Source organism: Pongo pygmaeus, chromosome 14 (genome assembly GCF_028885625.2).
Source record: "Pongo pygmaeus isolate AG05252 chromosome 14, NHGRI_mPonPyg2-v2.0_pri, whole genome shotgun sequence".
Lineage (NCBI taxonomy): Eukaryota > Metazoa > Chordata > Mammalia > Primates > Hominidae > Pongo > Pongo pygmaeus.
In genome coordinates, this window is record NC_072387.2 from 51,455,233 (window position 1) to 51,477,040 (window position 21,808).

A 21,808-nucleotide genomic window follows, 5' to 3' on the forward strand; every position below is an offset into this window, starting at 1 on the left:
AATTGACAGTTTGTACATATTGATAGGATACAATTTGATATTTTGATACATATGTATGTTGCAAAACGATCAAATCAGGGCACTTAGTGTGTCCATGATCTCATGCATTTATCATTTATTTGTAGTGAGAATATTCCAAAGCCTCTTATCTAGCTATTTTGTAAGGTACACTATCTTACTGTCAACCACAGTCACTCCACTGTATAACAGAACATCAAAACATATTCCTCTTACCTAATTGTAACTTTGTATTTGCTGTTGCTAGTTCTATCTTTTAACAGAGAGAGAAATAAACTTCCAGCTACAACAATCATGGAATCACAGCTCTATGTCTCCCACCTAAAAATATTTGCTACACAAAATGCAAGGAGGAGGTAGGTTTCAAAACTTATCTGTACTCTATTTTATGATCTTTGTTTTCATTTTCATATATGTGAGCATATTTCTATTATGTTATTAAAATGTGGTAGTAATTGCTGCATGGTATTTATTCCAAACTCCAAAACCTTCAAAAATCCTCTATCACTGAACAAACTGTCTCAAATTTCCCATTAATCTTGAGTTAAAAATAAACAACCTTGTACATATATCTTGTCTGCATCTTTCATTATTTCCTCAGAATAAATGTATACCTTTAGATCTAATATTTTTACTTTTAGGAAACTCTTCAGAATTTGATGTTGCCAAAGTGCCTCTCAGTTTATCCTCTCACCAGTAATAGTACTTCAGTGTTTGTGGCATATATTGACATCTACTAGTGGAAGTTCTCCTTACCCCAACAAATACACAAATTATTATTCATATTTTTCTAAAGTTTAAATTTCATTATTTTTCTCTCAGTTGAAATTTAGAAACAGTATTTTCAAATTACCTCAAATTCCATTGAAATTTATTACTAGAATTTCATTAAACTTACAAGTAAACTTGGATAGAACTATAGTTACTGAAATATTGAGTTTTAGCATTTGGGAACATTAGCCATCTCTGCTTTATTCAAATTGACTTTTATGTATAATAACCAAAACAGTGTGGTACTGGCATACAAACAAACATATAGACCAATGGAACAGAATAGAGAGTCCAAAAATACATCCACACATGTAGAACCAACTGATTTTTGGCAAAAGGGCCAAGAACATAGGGGAAAGGACAGTCTCCTCAATAAACAGTAGTGGGAAAACTGAATATCCACACGCAGAAGGATGAAATTAAACCCTTTTCTCTCATCGCATACAAAAAACAACTCAATTTGACAGTTTTCACAAAAGGCGTTAAAAAATAATCAACTCAAAATGGATTAAAGATTTTAAATGTAAAACCTGAAACTAGGAAAGTACTAGAAGAGAATATGGGGGAAGCTGGGCACGGTGGTTCATGCCTGTAATCCCCACACTTTGGGAGGCCGAGGCAGGCAGATCGCTGGAGGCTAGGAGTTCGAGACCAGCCTGGCCAATAAGGCAAAGCCCTGTCTCTACTGAAAATACAAAAATTAGCCAGGCACGGTGGCACACACCTGTAATCCCAGATACTTGGGAGGCTGAGTCATGAGAATTGTTTGAATCCCAAAGGCAGAGGTTGCAGTGAGCTGAGATGGTGCCACTGCACTCCAGCCTGGGTGACAGAGACTCTGTTTTGAAAAAAAAGAGAAAGAAAGAAAAGGAAAAGAAAATATAGTGGAAAAGCTCCATGACATTGGTCTGGGCAAGGATTTTTTGGATAAGACTTTTAAAGGACAGGCAAAAAAAGCAAAAACAGACAAATGAGATTACATCAAACTAAAAAGTTTCTACACATCAAAGGAAACAATCAACAGACTAAAGAGACAATCTACAGAATGGGAGAAAATATTTGTAAACTATACATCTAATAGGGGGTCAGTATCCGAAATACATAACATACTCAAACAACTCAATAGCAAGAGAACAAATAACCTAATTTTTAAAATTAGCAGAAAGGGCCAGGTGCAGTGGCTCACGCCTATAATCCCAGCACTTTGGGAGGCCTAGGCAGGTGTATCACCTGAGGTTAGGAGTTCAAGATCAGCCTGGTCAACATGGTGAAACCCTGTCTCTACTAAAAATACAAAACAAAAAATAGCTGGGTGTGGTGGTGGATGCCTGTAATCCCAGCTACTCAGGAGGCTGAGGCAGGAGAATCTCTTGAAAACAAGAGGCAGAGTTTGCAGTGTGCCAAGATCATGCCATTGCACTCCAGCCTGGGCAACAAGAGCAAAACTCCATCTCAAAAATAATAATAATAACAATAAAAAAATAGGCAAAACGCCTGTGTTGCTATTTCTCGAAAGAAAACATGCAAATGGCCAACAGGTATATGAAAAAATGCTCAACATGACTAATCATCAGGAAAATGCAAACTAAAACCACGATGAGCTATTATCTCATCCCCATTACAAGGCTATCATCAAAAAGGACAAAAGATAACAAGCGATGGCAAGAATATGGAGAAAAGGGAACCCTTACATGCTGCTTGTGGGGGTGTAAATTAGTACAGCCATTATGAAAAGAGGTATAAGGTTTCTCAAAAAATTAAAAATAGAAGTACCATATGATCCAGCAATCCCACTACTGGGTGTCTATCCAAAGGAAATAAAACAAGTATGTCAAAGAGATATCTGCACCCCCATGTTTATTGCAGTACTGTTCACAATAGCCAAGATATGGAATCAACCCAAGTGTCCATCAATGGATGAATGGGTAAAGAAAATGTGGGATATACACACAATGGAATATTATTCCACCATAAAAAGAAGGAAATCTTGTCATTTGCAACAATATGGATGAACCCAGAGGACATCATGTTAAATGAAATAAGCCAGGCACAGAAAGACAAATACCACATGATTTCATTTATATATGGACTTTAAAAAGCTGATCTCATAGAAATAGAGTAGAATCATGGTTACCAGAGGCTGGGGTGGTTAGGAGGAAATGGTGAGGTACAGGGAGATATTGGTCAAAGGATATGTAATTACAATTAGATATAGGGAATAAATTCAAGAGATCTATTGTACAGCAAGGTTAATCACAATAGTTGTAATTAATGACAATAAATAATGATCATTCATTATATTCTTGAAAATGCAAAGAATGTTAAGTGCTCTTACCATAAAAATGGTAACTGTGAGGTAATGCATTTGTTAATTAGCTAGACTTAGCCATTTCACAATGTTTATATGCTTCAAAATATCATGTTGAATGTTATAAATACAAATAATGTTTTCTGTCAATTAAAATTGGACTTTTGTGGATTCCAGGAAAGTTTTTAATTTTTTTAGCTGTTGAACAACTATTTATATAGCTGCTTTTTGATTAGATCTTTTTGTCCCATAATGTATTTTCTAATTAAGTTTTGCTTGTATTTGAGAAAGTTGTTGATTCTTGTATATATTTTGTAACCAACTCTTTTGTTTTTTTTTTGAGACAGAGTTTTGCTCTTGTTGCCCAGGGAAGGGTGCAATGGTGCAGTCTTGGCTTACTGCAACCTCCAGCTCCTGGGTTCAAGCGATTTGCATGCCTCAGCCTCCCGAGTAACTAGAATTACAGGCACCCGCCACCATACCTGGCTAATTTTTAGTAAAGATGGGGTTTCACCATGTTGGCCAGGCTGGTCTCGAACTCCTGACCTCAGGTGATCCTCCTGCCTCGGCCTCCCAAAGCTCTGGGATTACAGAAGTGAGCCACCATGCCTGGTCCAACTCTCTTATTAAACTCTATTTGTTCTCATTATTTTTCAGTTGATTCTGTCAGTTTGCACAGGCAAATTGCTCCCATCCATAAATAACAACCTACTTCCAATAATTAGAAAAGCTCTTTTATTTTTAGTTTTATCAAGTTGGTTAAAAAATATCCAAACCTTGTTCCATTCAGTAAAAACAGGGAATTTTTTTTTAGTTAAAAAAATAAGTTTTCTATCAAATAACTTTGAGTAGCACGAGGTTGGAATTCCCAGAATAATACTGGGTAACAACCAGTTTGGTAGGGGTTGCAAACATCCTTATGTTGTTCATAGTTTTAGCATTTCACCACTGAATATAATGTTGGTTATTGGTTTAGAAGACTATACATAAGTTAAGAAAACATTATTTTTAGTTCACTGAAATGTTTCTTAATTGATAGTAAAGATTAAAATTTATCAATGTCTTTTTGTGTAACTAAAGAGATAGCCAAATATTCTTGTCATGTGACCTATCCTACTGCAGTGATGAGATATAAAAAGTTTTAATATATAGCTACTTATCTTTGCATTCCTGGAATAAACTCTACTTTGCCTTGGTAAATTGCTATTAAGAGAAAAATTTCATTAGCTAGAATTTTCCTTCAGATGTTAATCTCTGTCTTTATAAGATTGGTCTATCTGTGAGACAGAGAGGGAAGGGGAGAGAGTGTGTGTGTGTGTGTGTGCGTGCGCACATGCGTGAGTGTGTACATGCTTCCTTTATCAGATTGTGACATCATGGGGATAGTGAAATAAACTTCTAAAATGTTTCGTCTTTTTTCTTACTCTGAAATAATTTGTAAAGCATAGGGGGAAAATAATCTGTTCCTTGAAAATTTGAAGGAACTTGCTTCTAAAATTATCCAAGTTCAGCCTCCTGGGGGAAGTAATTCTCAGAAAACTTCAGAAATCACTTGCATTTTCATTGGTCTTTATGAATTTTAATTATGTGAGTCATTAGAGTTATATATTTTCCTAGAAAATCATTCACTTAATCCAAATTTTTAATTTATTAGCATAGCATTGTTTATAGTAACATAATTTTAATCTCTTCCAATCTATGGTTCTAGTCCCTCATTTCTAATGCCGTGTATTTGCATTTTTACTAATCTCTTCTTGATTAGACTTACCAAAGAAGTGTTCATTTGTTGACCTTATCAAAGAACAAGCTGTTGGATTTTTATAACAGCTGTTTCTTAGAGTTTTATTATTAATTTCTGTTCTTATCTTATAATTACTTTCTTCAGGATCATTTATTGTTTTTGTTCTAAATTCTTAGATCAGATGCTTAATTCATTTATTTTCTTTTTTTAGTACTGAATGGATTAAAATGTTGTAATTTTCTTTGAGTACAGCTTTACATGAATTCCCTATAAAAGGCTCTCACTATAATTTTGTATGTGTTCTACAATAATAATTTTCTCTGTCACCCAATAGTTTATTTTCTGACTTTCAGTATTTTACTGATTCTTGTATATATTTTGACTATAAAATCAATGACTTTCTAAATGACTATAAAACCAATAACCATGCACAATCAATAAATGCAATCAGTTTATCAGATATTTTAAGAAGTTTCTGAAGGAGAGAAAGGAGACAGGTTACATTACCAGGGAAAACCAATGTGCAGGATAAATTGGAGCTAAGTCCACCTGCTTCTGAAGGAGCTCCAGGAGGGAATACTGGGACAGTCATTTAGATGATCAGTTAGAAAACTGCACTGAGAGCAGCTTGGTGGTGGGTTCTTTTCCCTCCCACACTTGCACTACATAGTAGGCAGCACTATCATGGCCCATAAGGTAAGAAGTGAATGAGAGAGGCATGGCTGGGCTCAGGGAAACAAGGCAACATCCCAAGTACCTACTGACTATAAGAGAACACGAGTCTCCTCCACACAGAAGACAAGCTCCTACATACCTCATTCAGCAGCATATCCAAATACATATAAGGAGATAAGAATAATCAAACATTTGAGAAAGAATTCCATGGGAGAAAAAGATTAAAATGGAAAGAAAAAAACAATTAATATGGTAAATAGAAAACTTATGTTTGTATAGTTACAAATATACAAATATTAAATAAGATGAGATGAGAAAGAATATTGCACTTACAAAGCAGAACACTGCTACTTACCAAATCAGCAATCTTGGTAAATAAACATACTCAATATGTGCCAAATAAGCAGAATGAAAAGTCAAGAAAAAATTTAGTGAGCAGGATGATCTAGCTAAAGCTTTTGTCCAGAATCCAATTTAAAAAAAAGGCCAAAGGGATAAGAAGTATAAGAAAACAATGAAGGTATATACAGAACAGATCTGAAATGTCCAAAGTCCATTTGATAGATGTCCCAGAAATGGAGAGCAAAGACAATAAGGGTAAAGAGACATAAAAGAAAATTAGGAAGAAAAAAGGAAAACTGAAGAGAGACATGTATTTTCAGATTAAAAGAGACAACCAAAGGCTATGCAAGATTAGAAACAAAAATAGAAACACTGTGACATTTCTTACAGTACAGGAAGGGGGAGTGAAGAGAAGAAAAAAAAACAGTAAATAAATAAAACAGAGAAAATTCAGTGTCAGTAAAAAAAAAAGAAAACTAACAAAAAGTAAATCATGCAGTAAGAATACAAATACATGCAAATATGCTACTAATCATAATAAATGAGAACACATCAAATCTACCCATTAAGAGATTCTGAAACTAGGTAAAAGGAAAACCAGACATTTCTTTCCACTCAAAATCTACTTTAAACCGTGACACAGAGATGTTAAAATTAAGTGATTAAAGAAATGTCATGTAAATACTAACCAAAAAAAACTGGTAGAGGAATTATTAGAATCAGACAAGATAGTCAAAAAAGAAATCAAGCTGACAAATCATTAAATACAAAAAGTAGTATACTTCATATTGATAAAATCTATCCTAAAAGGTAGGCTCCCCTTAGTCTCATTGGTCAAAACCATATCACATGTCCACAGAGAAACCAATCACAGTCAAGGAGAATGGAATTCTCATGAAGAGTTAGACCACTTTGGGAATAAATCCCTGGAGCTGGGGTAGCACCTGCCTTTTCTGAAACACAGTTCACGCAAAGTAGGATGGATACTTGAAGAAAAATTAGAGCTGTAGAGAAGCTGGCAATCAACAATATTTGACATATCATTCTGAAATTATCATAACGCCTAATTTATTTCCTTGCAGCATTAGTATTATGGTTTGGCTCTGTGTCCCCAGCCAAATCTCATGTTGAATTGTAATCCCCAATCTTGGGGAAGGGACCTAGCGCAAGGTGATTAAATCACGGAGGCGGATTTCCTCCCTGCTGTTCTCATGACAGTGAGTTCTCAGGAAATCTGGTTGTTTAAAAGTATATAGCCTTTACTCTCTCTCCTCTTGGCCATGTGAAGATGTGCTTGCTTCCCCTTCGGCTTCTACCAGATTCTAAGTTTCCTGAGGCCTCCCCAGCCATGTTTTCTGTATAGCCTGCAGAACTGTGAGCCAACTAAACCTCTTTTCTTTATAAATTACCCAGTCTCAGATAGTTATTTATAGTAATGAGATAACTGACTAATATAATTAGTTACTACAAATTACTACAAGGTGATGAATCACTATAAAATTTAAAAGTATAATGTTGTATTTCTATGTCTCCTTTTAAATGTTTACTCCTCCCTTAAAACGTAAACTTCTGGAGAGCTGGAACCTTGTCTATCCTGATCTTAATTATAGCTTCAGCAACTTGCACAAGGCTCAGTATATAATAGGAACTCAATACATGTTTGCCAATAGAATGAATGAATGAGTGCTGGGAGAGATTACTCTGAGACAGATCAACCAGAGTAATACAGTTAAAAAAAAAAATAAAAGCCAGAGAAGGAAAGCTTTAAAGTGGTGTTAGCGTTACAGAGTTCAGGGAGAAGATAGGAATTACAAAAAGACCACTAAACTGTATGTTCAGAAGGGATTTTATATTTAGGAAGCAATTTCAGTAACAGCATTTGTGAATATAAACCAGATCATAAGGAATTAAGGATGAAGTGGGTAATAAAGACGTGGTTACAGTAAAATTACCTTTGTCTTTTTTTAAATTTGCTAGAAGCAGAAAAGGTAATATCTCTGAGGATAGCAAAATCAAGGAAGGGGTTAGCTGGTTTATTTTAGAATGGTAAGATGAGATGAGAAGTTCACGTGTGCTCTATCATCTTCTTCAGGACCCACTGTCACCAACTGTGACATATTTCTGACAAAAAAAGGAAGCATCCAATGGAGAAGAATGTATTGAAGATACAGAAAAAAGAGGAATTACAAATAAGTTTCTAGAAGAAGGAAGTGAATCACAGGTAAAATATTTAGAGTTTAAACTTGAGGAGGCTCCTTTTGTCCCCAGAGCCAAGAGTAATTAAAAATGTGAAAGTCAGAGTGACACATAGAACAAAACTTACGTGCTGTTACCTAAACTTAACCTAGATTATTTACCTAAGAATTATTCCACAGTAGGTATCCAATAAATATTTGTTGAATGAATGGAATAAACACACATAAATGGATGCAATGATTAAAATGTATTGTGTTTTGTATCTTTTTACAGTAAACATGATCCTCCTGTTTTCTTAAGGTAAATCATTCAAGTGATAAGGAATGAAAGATTCTACAAATAAAGAAATGCCTTCGGCCAGGTGCAGTGGCTCATGCCTGTAATCCCAGCACTTTGGGAGGCCAAGGCAGGTGGATCATTTGAGGTCAGGAATTCGAGACCAGCCTGGCCAACATGGTGAAACCCCGTCTCTACTAAAAATACAAAAATTAGCTGGGTGATAGTGGCATGCGCCTGTAATCCCAGCTACTTGGGGGCTGAGGCAGGAGAATCGCTTGAGCGTGGGAGGCGGAGGTTGCAGTGAGCCAAGATCACGCCACTGCACTCCAATATGGGTGACAGAGTGAGACCTGGTCTCAAAAAAAGAGAAATGCCTTCAATGAATGTTTCCCAACAACAACACGTCAGGCAAAGAAAAGAGAGAAGCAAAAGTAAGGTAGAATAGATGGATAAATATCCTTGTGTAGTCTACTGTTACTGAAATCCCTAAGGATGGAATTATTTGTATATTAAAGCTATTAATTTTACTGAAAACTACAGTAAGTAAAAGGAAATAATTTATGTAAAAGGATACATAATAAAAATATGTTCAATCAGTAACCAGAAAATATGTATATATCAATGTTTATCTAAGTCTAGAATAAAAACAAGATTAAGAAATAAAAAGTTTAATTTTCACTATTTAAAATAACTGCTCAACCTGAAAATTAAATCCCAGATCTAGTATTCTAATTTGTTAAGCATTCTGTTTGTCAAAAGTTCTACTTTCAATAGTTTTTATGTTCCAAATATATGTATATCAAACTTTTAAAAACACTATTTAAAATCCACTAGAAGTTATTTAAAAATAAATCATATCTACAACTGACTTTGCAACATTCACCTTAGTATGCTAAGTACCTCACAATTTTATGTTAAGTTAAAAGCTCACAGAAGCAGATGAACACTTTTATGTCATTTAGCAGACATCATTAAAAGTACAACATGACTATGTACCAGATTTAGCTTCTACTTGTTAACTACTAGAATCTTACCATAACATTGCCTATTTGATTGTAGATTTCAAGATTAGGATCTTGCCAAGACAAAAAGACATTTATTTAAAAAAAAAACACTAAGGGATAAAAATGTTTCATGGTTCGTCTTTGCTTACACAGGAGCTAAATAAGTAAATTTACAGCTCGCATGATTTCTTTCAATGATTTAATGACAACCTATGGTGCCCAAAACAGCCTAGGGACACATTTATACCACATGCTGGGCAAAACTATGAATGAGAAAGGGGTTCCACACTGTTGGGAAGAAGATAGCACTCAAAAGGGTCAAATTATAGCAACACCAATGAATACAAATAGTTCATTTTTCAATGGAATTTTTACACACAATTGTTGTAATAAATTACCTTGTTGGGGAAAGATAAAGAAAACATAAATTAAACCAAATCAAGGAAATCAAAATGGGAGTTAGAATTCTAGTTAATTATAGAACTGAAGATACAGATTTGGGAAATGTTCTATAAGAAATAGTGACAGGATTTGTCAACCACTAGTATGACAAGAGAAAAAGTTGGAAAATAAGAATGATGGGAAAGATAAATCATTTAGTTAGCTGGAGCCCCACCCCACTCCCTTTTTTTCTCGTTTAAAGGATCTGAAATAAAGCGGCACTTTGGAGCTAACCATGGGTCTTTCTCATCATTCTCATTTCATGCTGAGGAGCTTCTGGCCTATTAAAAGCAGGTATGACCATCAAATATGCCACTGACTATTTTCAGTTACCATACCAGAAATTTCACATTGTAATGAAGATTATTCTTTAAGCACTTTTCTTAGAAGACTCTGCATTCATTTCACTGATTTCCATTGCTCAAAACATATGGAATGCCTCACATATTTTTATACCCATGTAGCGTAACTTGGTTTTACTGTATGTGTATAACTATTTTTAGTGAATATTTATGCCAGTTTCATAACTTTGCATGCCTACTTTCTTATGCATTATCATATTCTCTGGATACCATCTCTAATTTCATATATCTTCGGTTTAAAAATAGCAATGATGGTGGTGGTGTTTTGTTTTGCAGATGAGAAGTTCACCAGCGCTCTATCATCTTCTTGGTGACCTACTGGCACCAACTACTGCAGATCCACTGTGCCTCCATGAGGCTAGGTACCATGAAAGTTTTGACCAGAAGGAGCCACCACCATACTCTTAAAACACATCCAGAAACTCACTTTTTATTTTCAATGCTTGTATTCTTGTTTTCAGGATTTTCATGTGTCTAAATATTTCTGTTCAGAAATTCTTCAAAATTATCTAGTACCTCAAATAAACAGTTAGCAATAACTAGTAGGGGCTTGTAAGTACCTTTTGATGTTGTTCATCCTTCATCTTTTGCAATTTTCTGTTTTCTTCTGCTTTTAGAGAATCTCTGTAAGCCCAGCTTCTGGCCTGTAAAGGTACAGAGAGAAAAAAAAAAAAAAACTTGATAGGATAAAGTGTTGTCACAGTACACCAAGCTGCCTACTATGGGCCCGGTGCTAATAACTCAGCCTCTGTACTGAGCATATAGTAAGTTCTCCATACACACTTGGTTATTAAGTGATTTATGCATATGTCTGAAAATGTCCCTTGGAACATATAAAAAGAAAACTAGTGTAAGCACAATCATCCTGCACATTTGAAAGGATGATCTAAATGTTTAATTAAGCTTTAAAAATATCCCCTCAGAGATAATCAACATAGTTTATTCCTTCTAGTGGAAAGTTTAGAACATTTTCAAGAATATTCCAACTAGCTGATCAGTCAATATTAAAGACAAGCAATAGTGACACCGTCTTTAGAAGAACGGGCATGTCTACTGCTCATTAATGATATCTGATTAAGCAGCTTGTCAACTAGTGGTTGACACCATATAATTTCAAGGATGTATATTTTCTAAGCGTTTGCATCCCTAATCTGGATGAAGCTTATTTCCACCTCTGAAAAGGAAAACAAAGTCTATTCAGGAACCCATGACAACAAAGCCTTTGGAAAGCCAGCACATGTGGGAGAATGCCCTTCAGTGTCTCTGACCCACCACACCAGAGTTCCACACCCTGGCATAGTGACCATGTGTTCTGACATTTATGGCGTTTCAAGTGTTCTGTTTATTTGTCATATGCTTTCTCTCCTTCACATTGATTTGTAGCCCCAGCTTCTGTAAGGCAAAGAGCTAATGCTTAGGAAATTACATGGATCTCATAAAAAACTATCAGCAGCATCATGGCAGCAGGTTACATGTTTCAGACCTAGTTCTCAGGACTAATAATCCATAAAGTTCAGGTAGGCTGGTTCCCCCTTTTTCCAGCCTACATGAACTTTTATGTAACTTTTCTCAAGCACTTCTTAGTTCATTCTCCCATTTCTGTCACTATAAAAACCCACATACCATCAAATAATAAGAACCACTTCCCAGAAAAAGAGAGAAGCTTTCAAAATGGTATCATCTATGGCAGTGCCAGTTGGAAAACTGGAGCTTCCTGTGTTCAGAAATCCCTGGTTTATCCAAACCCTGCTGCATTGGGCAAGTAAACATACATCCTATGACTTTCTCTTATTTGCACCCTAAACTCAAGGGGACTGTGCTAAGACATAGAAGGGGAAAAGTGATTCTCTGACAAGCCCTTCTTTTTATCTCTGACAACCCCTTCTTTTTATATTAGAGAAGGCTAGCCTTTATCACAAATATTCCATATAAGACCTAGTGAGGAAGGGAAGAAGGGAGGGAGGGAAGGAGGGTGAGAAGAGAGGACAGGAAGGAAGGAAAGGAGAGAAGAAGAAAGGAAAGAAGACAGCTTCTACTCAAGATATTAAAAGGTAGAATAAAATATTTAGTTAAAGCAAAATTACAACTTGAATGAGGTTATCTAAATTCTATTTGAATAGCCTCCCTTTAAACTTGTCATTTTATTGTTCTTTTATTAGAATACACGTCTTAGTTTTTGACTCAGAAAAAAGTGGTTATTAAATAACTTATTATTAAATAAGGTGCCTTATAAAGGTCCACAGAAACTGGGAAGTCACATGGCATCCGAACTTATGAAAAGTTCAGTTACTTGCAATCCTAATGCTTGCTTACCCAGCTGTGATCCCTAGGCAGGACAGGAAGTTTCTGTTCAAAAATAATAGAAGGGAATAAATTGATCACTATTTTTCTTAGCTCTAAACACCAGAAATTTCTAAGTCACTGTATTCACATAATTTGTCTAACATTGAAATATTCATTTAATACAATACAAATGCTATATTTTGTCGTTCAACCAAAATACACCTTTATTTATCCTCCCCAAAAGCTATGCTTATAATGTACTCATTCTATTAACAGTGTTTAAGCCTCCTCTGTGCAAGCACTGTGTCAGGACACGATTCCAGACCTCAAGCGTTTATAGCTTAGTGTGAAAGTCAAACTAGAAGACTAATGGTTACAGTACAGCGTGATAGGTGCTATGATAGAGGAAGCCAAAAAGAAGGATATTTAATTAAACTAGATTGAGGAGACTTTCCAAATCAAGTGAGGCTAAGTTATATTTCAAAGAGTGAGTAGGAATCAGACTATGCAGGGAGAAGAGCATCACATGAGCAAATGGAAAATAGCAGTGCGTGAGTTTGCTAGGGCTTCCATAACAAAGAATTGTGATACTGGTGGCTTAAAGAACAGAAATTTACTATCTTATAGTTCTGGAGGCTAGAAGTCCAAAATCAAGGTGTCTTCAGGGTTGGTTCCTTCTGAGGGCTATGTGAGAAATATCTGTTCCAGGCTTCTCTTTTTGGCCTGCAGACTCCATCTTCGTTATGCATCTCTTCACATCATCTCCCTTGTATGCATGCTTCTGTGTCCCGATTTCCCCTTTTTATAAAGACACTTTTCATAATGAATTTGAACCCACTCTGGGAGCCTCATTTTAACTTATTTCCTCTGTAAAGATGCTATCTCTGAATAAGGTCACATTCTGAGGTGCTAGGGGTTAGGGTTTCCACATAAATTTTGAGAAGTGTGGGTCTCAACCCATGACAAGCATTAAGTTCTCCTTTCAAGATGGTGGAGTAAAGACGTTCCTGTTCCATTCTCCCCAAAATTACCCTAAACAAAGGAGAAAATGAAATACACACAAGCACTATCTTCAAAAACCAAAAGAACCATATTCACAGAGGGAAATCTATGAAGACAAAGTAGATAAAGAAACAGTAAGTGACTTAGAAGGGAAAAGAGCAAACCTGAAGACTTGCTGGAAGGGGCTAGAGGACACCCATGGAGAGCTAGTTCTCTCCACAGAGCAACATGAGGGCCCAAGAAATGGATGCACCAGCTATTGAGGAAGACAGATGGATAATAGCAGGTAAAAAGGAAGGAATTACTAGATAGTCTCAGTAGAAGCCCTTCACCCCCAGATACCTGCTCCTACCTTGAAAATGCAGGTGCTAATTCACTCAACACCAACAGGAAATGAAAAGTGTATTTTCTGGATAAACTAAACCAGGCATATGTGTAAAGACAGCATCAGTGGACAAATGCCAGGCTGAGAATGAAATGACTCTATAAAGTCCTGCATACTGACCAGTGAGCCTCTGAGTCCCTCTTTTTGAAGTTTTCTTCTGGTTCCTGTACTGTTTCTTCTGAGAACTAATAAGTGATATATATATTTTTAAAGTAACAAAGAGAAAAGGAGGACTTTGGAGAAATTTTTTAAAAATCTCCCCTTCTTCCCCCCAAAAAAACCAAATCAGTATAATATTTAGAAGATATGGTCAAGAAAATATGCCAAAATATAGAAAAAAGGTAGTCAAAGAAAACTTACAGGAGAAAATCTCTAAAGTTAGAAGATAAATCCGGGAGGTCTACAATTTGAATAATAGAAATTCCATAAAGAGAAAATGAAAGGATATAAATCAGAGAGATAACACAAGAAAATCATCTAGAAATACAGATGAATTTCCAGACTGAAAATGAATTTAAAAAAGACTTTCACACTAAATCATATCATTACAGAATGCCAGAAAAAGAAAAGATGACATTAAAGTATTTTCATGGGAAACAGAGAAAATCCCTCATATAAAGCCTGAAATTCACATGGCCTTGGATTTCTCAGGAACCAGTATTCAAAGTTAGAAGAGCAATGCCTCAAAATTCTGGAGGAAAATTCTTTCCAGTTTGGAATAGTCGTCAATAAAAATGCAAGCAAAGTATGAGAGCTGAATAAAGATAGTTTCAGACATGGAAGGACCTGAACATGTTTACCTTCCATGTGTCTTCTCTTGGGAAGCTACTAAGTAATATGCTCCACCAAAACAAAGAAATAAAGCAAGAAAATAGAAGAAATGAGGCCCAGAAATCAGACAACCCAACATGGGAAAGCAATAAAAGCAATTCCCAAGATAACTTTAAAACAGTGATTCTCAACCTCGGCTGCACATTAGGAGGGCCCGGGGAGCTTTTTCAAACCCTGAAGCCCAGGTCACAATACAGCAGGCTCTCTGGAGGTGCAACCCAGGTATCCGTGATTTTTAAAGCTCCCTAGGTGAATCCAGAGTGCAGAGGAGGCTGAGAACTATTGTGTTAAAGGAAAGTCCCAGAACAACAGCTGTGCGGCAGGCCTACAAACACCCAGGACAGGTTAAAGCAGGAGGAAAGAGGGATCCAGGAGGGAGAGAAAAAAAAAATCGACAAGTTATCTGACAGGAATAAGTTGGAAAATTGTTTAGAAATTTGCATCGAAAGGCATTTTGTAGAACAGTCACAAAAGCTGTCAGAAGACAGTCAAATGTTCAAAGGAAACTAAGAAAACGCTAAAATAAAATATGTTTAAAGAGTTGTGCAGAAGGTACAACCAGAGTATACCAACTGGCTTGGCAGTGAGAAAATGTTTATATAGTCATAATAGGGAAAGCTCAGATTACTGAATAATTATAAGAATGAGAGGAAGAAATGAGTTAATAAGGTCTAAAATTGATTAGTCAAGAGATATCAACACATATTAACAGATATTCAGAGCTAACTAAGAAAAGAAACAGGTGGTGGGTTGCATAATGGCCCCCCAAAGATGTCCCAATCCCTGGAATCTGTGAATATTTCTTTATGTGACAAAAGGGACTTTGCAGAAATTAAGGATCTTGAAGCAGAGAGATTAGCCTGGATAGTCCAGGTGGGCCCATTGTAATCACAAAGGTCATTATAAGAGGAAAGCAAGAAGGTCAGGGAGGGTGCAGAAGGTTGGGTGAGATGGAAGCTAAATTGGAGCAATCCAGCCGTGTGCCAAGGGTTTTTGGGGGGACAGGGGACAGATGCCCCCTGGAACCTTCAAAAGGAACCATTCCTGTTGATACCCTCATTTTAGCATTTTAAAACCCAGTTTTATTGCTGACCTCCAGAAGTGTTAAGAGAATAAATTTTTGTTCTATTAGGTCACCACATTTGTGGTAATTTGTTACAGCAGCAATGGGAAGTGTTCAAATGTTGGGGTGGAAGTGGGATTCAAGCGGCACAAAGGGACACATATTAAGTATTTTATTTGACTTCTTAATGAATGAGCATGTGACACGTAGATAAAAATTACAATAACCAACCTGCACTGAGTGCTCACAGTAGAGTGAGAGAGGATAGCTGGAGAGGCATGAGCTATAGAACTTGGCCCCTCAGACATTAACGTGCACACACATCTTCCATGGATTGTATTAAATGCAAGCTCTGATTCAGGAGGTCTGCAGTGGGGCCTGAGATTGGTCTGCATCTAAATCTTTGCTCCTGATTTCAAAAGCTTTGCTTCCCCTTACCTTGCTTGCAAAAGCTTTGCTTCCCCTTACCCCTTTGCAGAAGCAAAGATTTAGACTCGAGGCCAGTCCTCCAGACCCTAGAGGACTAGAAAGGGGCCATTCTAAAGAAAGAGACAGAATCTAGAATTAAAGGAGAGAGGGAAGGACAGAGAGAGGAAAGGGCTTTGTGCCTAAGCTAAGACATTTTGATTTTATCCTTGAAGATATGGGGGACCACTGAATGATTTGGGGAAGAGAAACACCAGGATAAGATTTTTTTACATCATTATTCTTTGTTCAGGAAGTAGGGGCATAAGGCCGGGTACGGTGGCTCACACCTGTAATCCCAGCACTTTGGGAGGCCAAGGTGGGTGGATCATTTCAGCCCAGGAGTTTGAGATCACCCTGCGCAATGTGGCAAAACCCTGTCTCTACAAAAACTACAAAAGTTAGCTGGGCATGGGGATGTGTGCCTGTGGTCCCAGCTACTCAGGAGGCTGAGGTGGCAGGATGGCTTGAGCCTGGGAGGTGGAGGTTGCAGTGAGCCAAGATCACGCTACTGCACTCTAGCCTGGGTGACAGAGTGAGACCCTGTCTAAAAATAAATAAATAAATACAAAATGGGGGCAGCAAACCAGAGACTAGAAACCATTTCATATTTGACTAGAAATATGCAGCGATGGTCGCTGAGGAAGGTCTGATGATGCTGGTACTTCTGCCTACGCACACAATACAGAGAACTATATTAATCCACATGTAAAAGTGAACCCTGTAAATATCTCTTGTCTGAAGTCCTAAGCCAAAAGGAATTTTCTTGTAACCACTAAAGGATTTTTCTTGTAATCTTTTACATTGACATAATTTTCTAGTATTTATTAAATCCCCATCTGCCAACGGCAGATCCACTTTTAAAGGAGAAAAGTACAAGAGGAAAAATCTTCTCAGGAAAGTTACATTAGGTAGTAAAATTAAAGTATTAAAAATTATATAAAAATTCTTCCAGCTCATCACACCCCATATAGATGGAAATCACATAGTGTTCACATTCTGTATGTTGACCACAGCTAAAGTAAACTGCAGGTGTCCTCTTTTTACAAAGAAATGTTCTTCACAGAAGTGCAATGTACATATTTGATTTTCCTAAAGCATTAGAAATGGTTCCGCAAAGCATTCTCAGAATAATTCTATGCATATGGATTAGACAGAATGAGAAGAGTATAATATGGATAAAAAGTCAATTAAATATATTGAACACTGAAACTGTATTAATAGTTTGGGGTTAAAATTGGAACAGCTATTGTGTGGAGTTTATAAGGAACTGTCCTGGGTCCAATCCCGCTGCATATTTTCTATTAATAGCTCTGAGGATCCTACGACAAATGCACTAATCAATCCACAGAAAATGCAACTCTGGAAAACATTGCTAATGCTTTGGACGACAATATTAAAATTCAGGATGATCTTGTTAAATTGAAGAAATGAGCCAAAATCAATAGAGCTGCACACACAGTTCTGCCAGGTGTTCCACATCACAGGATACAGGGAGCCCTAAACGGAAAGGAAGACCAGCCCGGTAGGCAAAACTCCAGTTGGTAAAGCTATCCAACTCCTGTTCTCCCTCTCCCTCCCTGACAGCCACAAGGATATCCAGACAGGTGTTTAGGGCTGTCATCTACACATGATTTAACTCCATTGCCTACAGCTTCTCAACTCTTTCCCCCAGAGCCCTGTAGTGAGGGAAGAGAGATGATGGATTTCCTTTAATATGACTTGTAGGGCCCACACTGATGAATTTAGACTTCAGAACATCACATTAGAAGCAGGAAAAAAAAATTAGGAAGCAACTAAAGATTTCTAAGTAGGAGTATAATGACCTCTTCCTAAGGAGTGTCATAATATCTTCCTGACATTTAAAAACATGGTCTCTATTGAGAAAGGGATAAGGGGAGATGAAGATGAGGGTTCTTTAACAACTGATTTAGCTACCCAAACCCTGAGAAATCTGAGACTTTAAGAAACTTAAATTCATCTTTTCTTTCAGCTACAACCCTTACCCAGAGTCATCCTTAATTACACTTACTTTCTTGTCCCCAATTAGCAAGTCAATAACCAAGCCCTGCCGCTTTCACCTTCTAAGCAGTTTTCTGAACTGCACTCTCTTCTCCATCCTCTCCCCTGCTGTCCTAGCTGAAGTCTTCATCATTCTTCACCCAGACTGATACAGAAGCCTTGGGGGGCCTCTCTGCTTCTCTATTCCTTTAGAGCCCTCCTTCGCAATGTTACCAATGTGATCCAGAATGAAAACACAAATCTAACCTTGAGCTTTCCCTGTTTAAACATTTCCAATACCTTCAGTGCTCACAGAATGGGGTTTAGGTTTTCCAAGGTGGCATGCAAATTTCTGTGGTGGTTTTCTACCAGGAGCACCATGAGCACGCAGTATGCGGGGCATTTCTACATGTCTCATTGGTAAGCACTGTGTGGGGGCATTTCTAGATGTCTCAGTGTCTGGGTGGCGCTACTGGCCCTTCATGCCCAGGGGCTAGGGATACTAAGCACCCTGCAGTAATCAAGACAACTCACACAATGAACTGTCCCACCTGAATTTCCAGAGGTAACACCATTGGGAAAGGGTCCTCATGGTTCCTGCTCACTTCTATATCCTTCTAGCTCTCTTTTCTGCACTGCAGCTACATAACTCTTCTTCTGTAACACAAGCCATGCTTATTTCTTGCATTTATACCTTAATTCTTGCTCTATGTGTCTTTATTAATTCTGATACCTGGAAAGACTCATCACTTTACTGATTCATAGTTTAAGCTTCTGCTCTGGTATCATTTCCCAGGAAGCATCTAACACACACGGTCTGACTTAGATGCTTCTTCCTGATAAGGCAGTAGTGCTTTCTTATTGTGACATGCTCTGTGCTCAGCAGTTTGCTTTAAAACCATTGGTGTTCTCCTTTACTAAGGTTCATTGGGCAGAAACTGTAGGCACTCAGTAGGCCTTATACAGACCTATGAATTTAAAGAATGGAAGGAAGGAAGGAAGGAAGGAAGGAAGGATGGATGGATGGATGGTTGGAAGGATGGAAGGATGGAAGGATGGAAGGATGGAAGGATGGATGGGTGGATGGGTGGGTGTATGAATGACTGGGTGAGAGGAAAGACTTCTCTGAGGCTGTTTTAGTCCAGGTGCCCATAAAATAATACAAGCATTATTTTATAGCTCAGGCAACAGTTGAGGTCAAAGTTTCGGATCAGGTCATCTGTCTTTAGTTCCAGCATTCTATGATGTACAAGTCACTCTATATCCCTAATCTTCAGTCACTAAATACCTCTATAAAATGTGCCAGGCAGTACCCTGCATAGCAATTCACTTACCCATGTTGAGGATTGTGGGCCACAAACAGCACTTTGACAGGCACTTCTGTCTGGCAATTCTGTGTTCAGTTTGCTCAAGAACTCAGCAGTTTTGCTACCAGGAACACAAACAGGTGTTAGTGCCTTCACAAAAATATGAATATAATTCTTTATTTTTCCTTTGGATACTAACCTAGACTTATTTGGGTGATGATTAAAATTATCCTCAGCAGAACAGAAAGTTACGTTGAGAACAAGGTGTAGCAGAAATCAAAATAAAATGCTATTGCAAGATTGCATTCTTCAAGAACGATATTTCAAAAATATAAAACTAGGTTTATGAAATGTGAACCTATGACCTCATTTTTTCCACTTTATATTACTGACATAAATACAAGTCCTCTCTCAGAGCACATTCCACAGCATGCGGCCCTAATTTCCTATCTGAACATTTAATGCTTAACACTCAGACTTCAGGGTGGAGCTGTGGAACATTTACGCCCTACAACATCCTGCTTCACACCAGTTTTACATTAAGCCCTTTACCCTCTCATCTGCCTCATGGCTTTGACCGCTGTTAGGATACACAGACCCTCTAATCCAGTCCTCTTTTCTATTTATGGATCACGGAGCCCTTTTGGACTCTGAAAGCAAAAGTGGACCCTCTGTTAACAGACACACACACACACACACACACACACACACACACACACATGCACACAGTCCTTTGCATTTTGTTTGAGAGAGGGGATAAACCCTCCAGGGAGGTTAAAAAGTGCTGCTGATTCTAGACTGCATTTCTAATATCTCTTTTTAGCTCTGAAAAATTGGCCTAGAAATGTCCTCAGTTTAAATAAGAAGTTCTCTGTTTTTACCTTAAAAATCCAAACCACCACCCCAATTTCCCCTCTCACTTATGCCAAGCATAGAACACTGGAATTGTTTCCTAGTCCTTACCTCAGCACCTGGCCCTTTCTGCCTACCCTTGATTAATTTTTACCCCTTGGTCCTTTTCTCATGTAATTTGTGGGATTTTTATCTCTTCATTGCACATTCACAGCCACATACCTCATTGAGCACTGACTTATATTGCACCAGACTTGCACAGGCTGTTCCCATCTCCCTCCCTCCTCCTGCTAGCCCTCTGCTTTCCCCTAATATTTTAAGCCCAATGCTAAGATCTGATTCATCAAGTACTTAGGACATGGGCATCAAACGAAACATAAAGTATCTGGTAAGAACAAATGGCATCCAGTGTAGGAGGAAAACAAGGAATTAGAAACTAAACAGGCGCCAACATCACTTCAAATAATTACTTAGGTAGAACATGGCATCTGAAAAAGGTCAGAAGCTTGATCTGGGGAAGGAAGAAATAAAAGTGAAGCAACATACAGAACCCTGAGAAACATTCAGCAATTGAGACAAGCAGCCTTTCCATTTGTCTTGGATTACTTATCTTGCCCAGAATAGACAGGGAGACTAATGAAGTCGCAGAGTCTGGAAGCTGCCCCACTGTCTGGGGCTTTATGAAGTCATCAGTCAAAAGTATAAAAAGAAGAGTGATGCCAGAAGTCTGGATGAGATCTCTGAATATCCTAAGCGGAGTGCAGGCCATAGGAGAAAGCAGCGAAAAAGAAACACTGACAAGCAAGGAAGAAACTTCAGACCAAGTTGACAGGCAGCCCCTCAGTTTACTGACTGCCGCTTCTTACCTGCCAACACCAAGCACAAAGCTGCCTGCATAGCCAGCCTCTAGCTGTGGCCCTTGTGCCAATTATCACTGCCTCACTCATGCCGCAGGATATAAAGCAGAGTGACAGGGTCACAGGACTGCCAGAGGAATACAGGTAGGGGCCTGCAGAGGATGCGGATTACTGCCAAGTGATCAACTATACAAAGGAAGTCCCATGTTACTACACTGACTCATATTTTTCTACTATTAGCATTAGTCCCTGGTATATAATAAAATTTCCATATATTGGCTGAACTGAAGTGGGATCCCTGTAGGTAACTGTGGTTATATTTAACAAAAATAAGATGTAGAACCTGTTTGAGGGGCAAACGAAGGAAAACATCCTCGTGGGAAGTCCAACTGGACTAAGAACTCTGGACTCTAGCACTGTTTTCACCTTGCCCTTGGGGTTCTTGGTATTATCACTACTGTGACTCTACTGCCTGTTGGAGAGGGGTGGTCCTCTTCCACTTTGTCACTCTGATCCAAGCATAAAAGATTTCTTCCTCTATTCTCCATAGAACAAAATAAAATTTACTTATGTCCCACTTAGGATCTTTAAGGGTCCTTCCTGCTCATTCTTACATTGATTTCTA

General features: G+C 37.7%; 1 protein-coding gene across 6 annotated transcripts in view; it reads right to left on the reverse strand.

The window, feature by feature from the left end:
• Positions 1–21,808, reverse strand: part of EPSTI1 (epithelial stromal interaction 1) — a 100,467-nt gene that overhangs the window by 18,494 nt on the left and 60,165 nt on the right. For all 6 annotated transcript variants that reach the window (XM_054446994.2, XM_054446998.2, XM_063650791.1 and 3 more), the window contains 2 exons: positions 19,502–19,595; positions 10,698–10,781 (listed from right to left, as the gene is read on the reverse strand). In XM_054446994.2, coding sequence (XP_054302969.1) covers positions 10,698–10,781; positions 19,502–19,595 — 178 coding nt within the window. The remainder of the gene's footprint in view (positions 1–10,697; positions 10,782–19,501; positions 19,596–21,808) is intronic.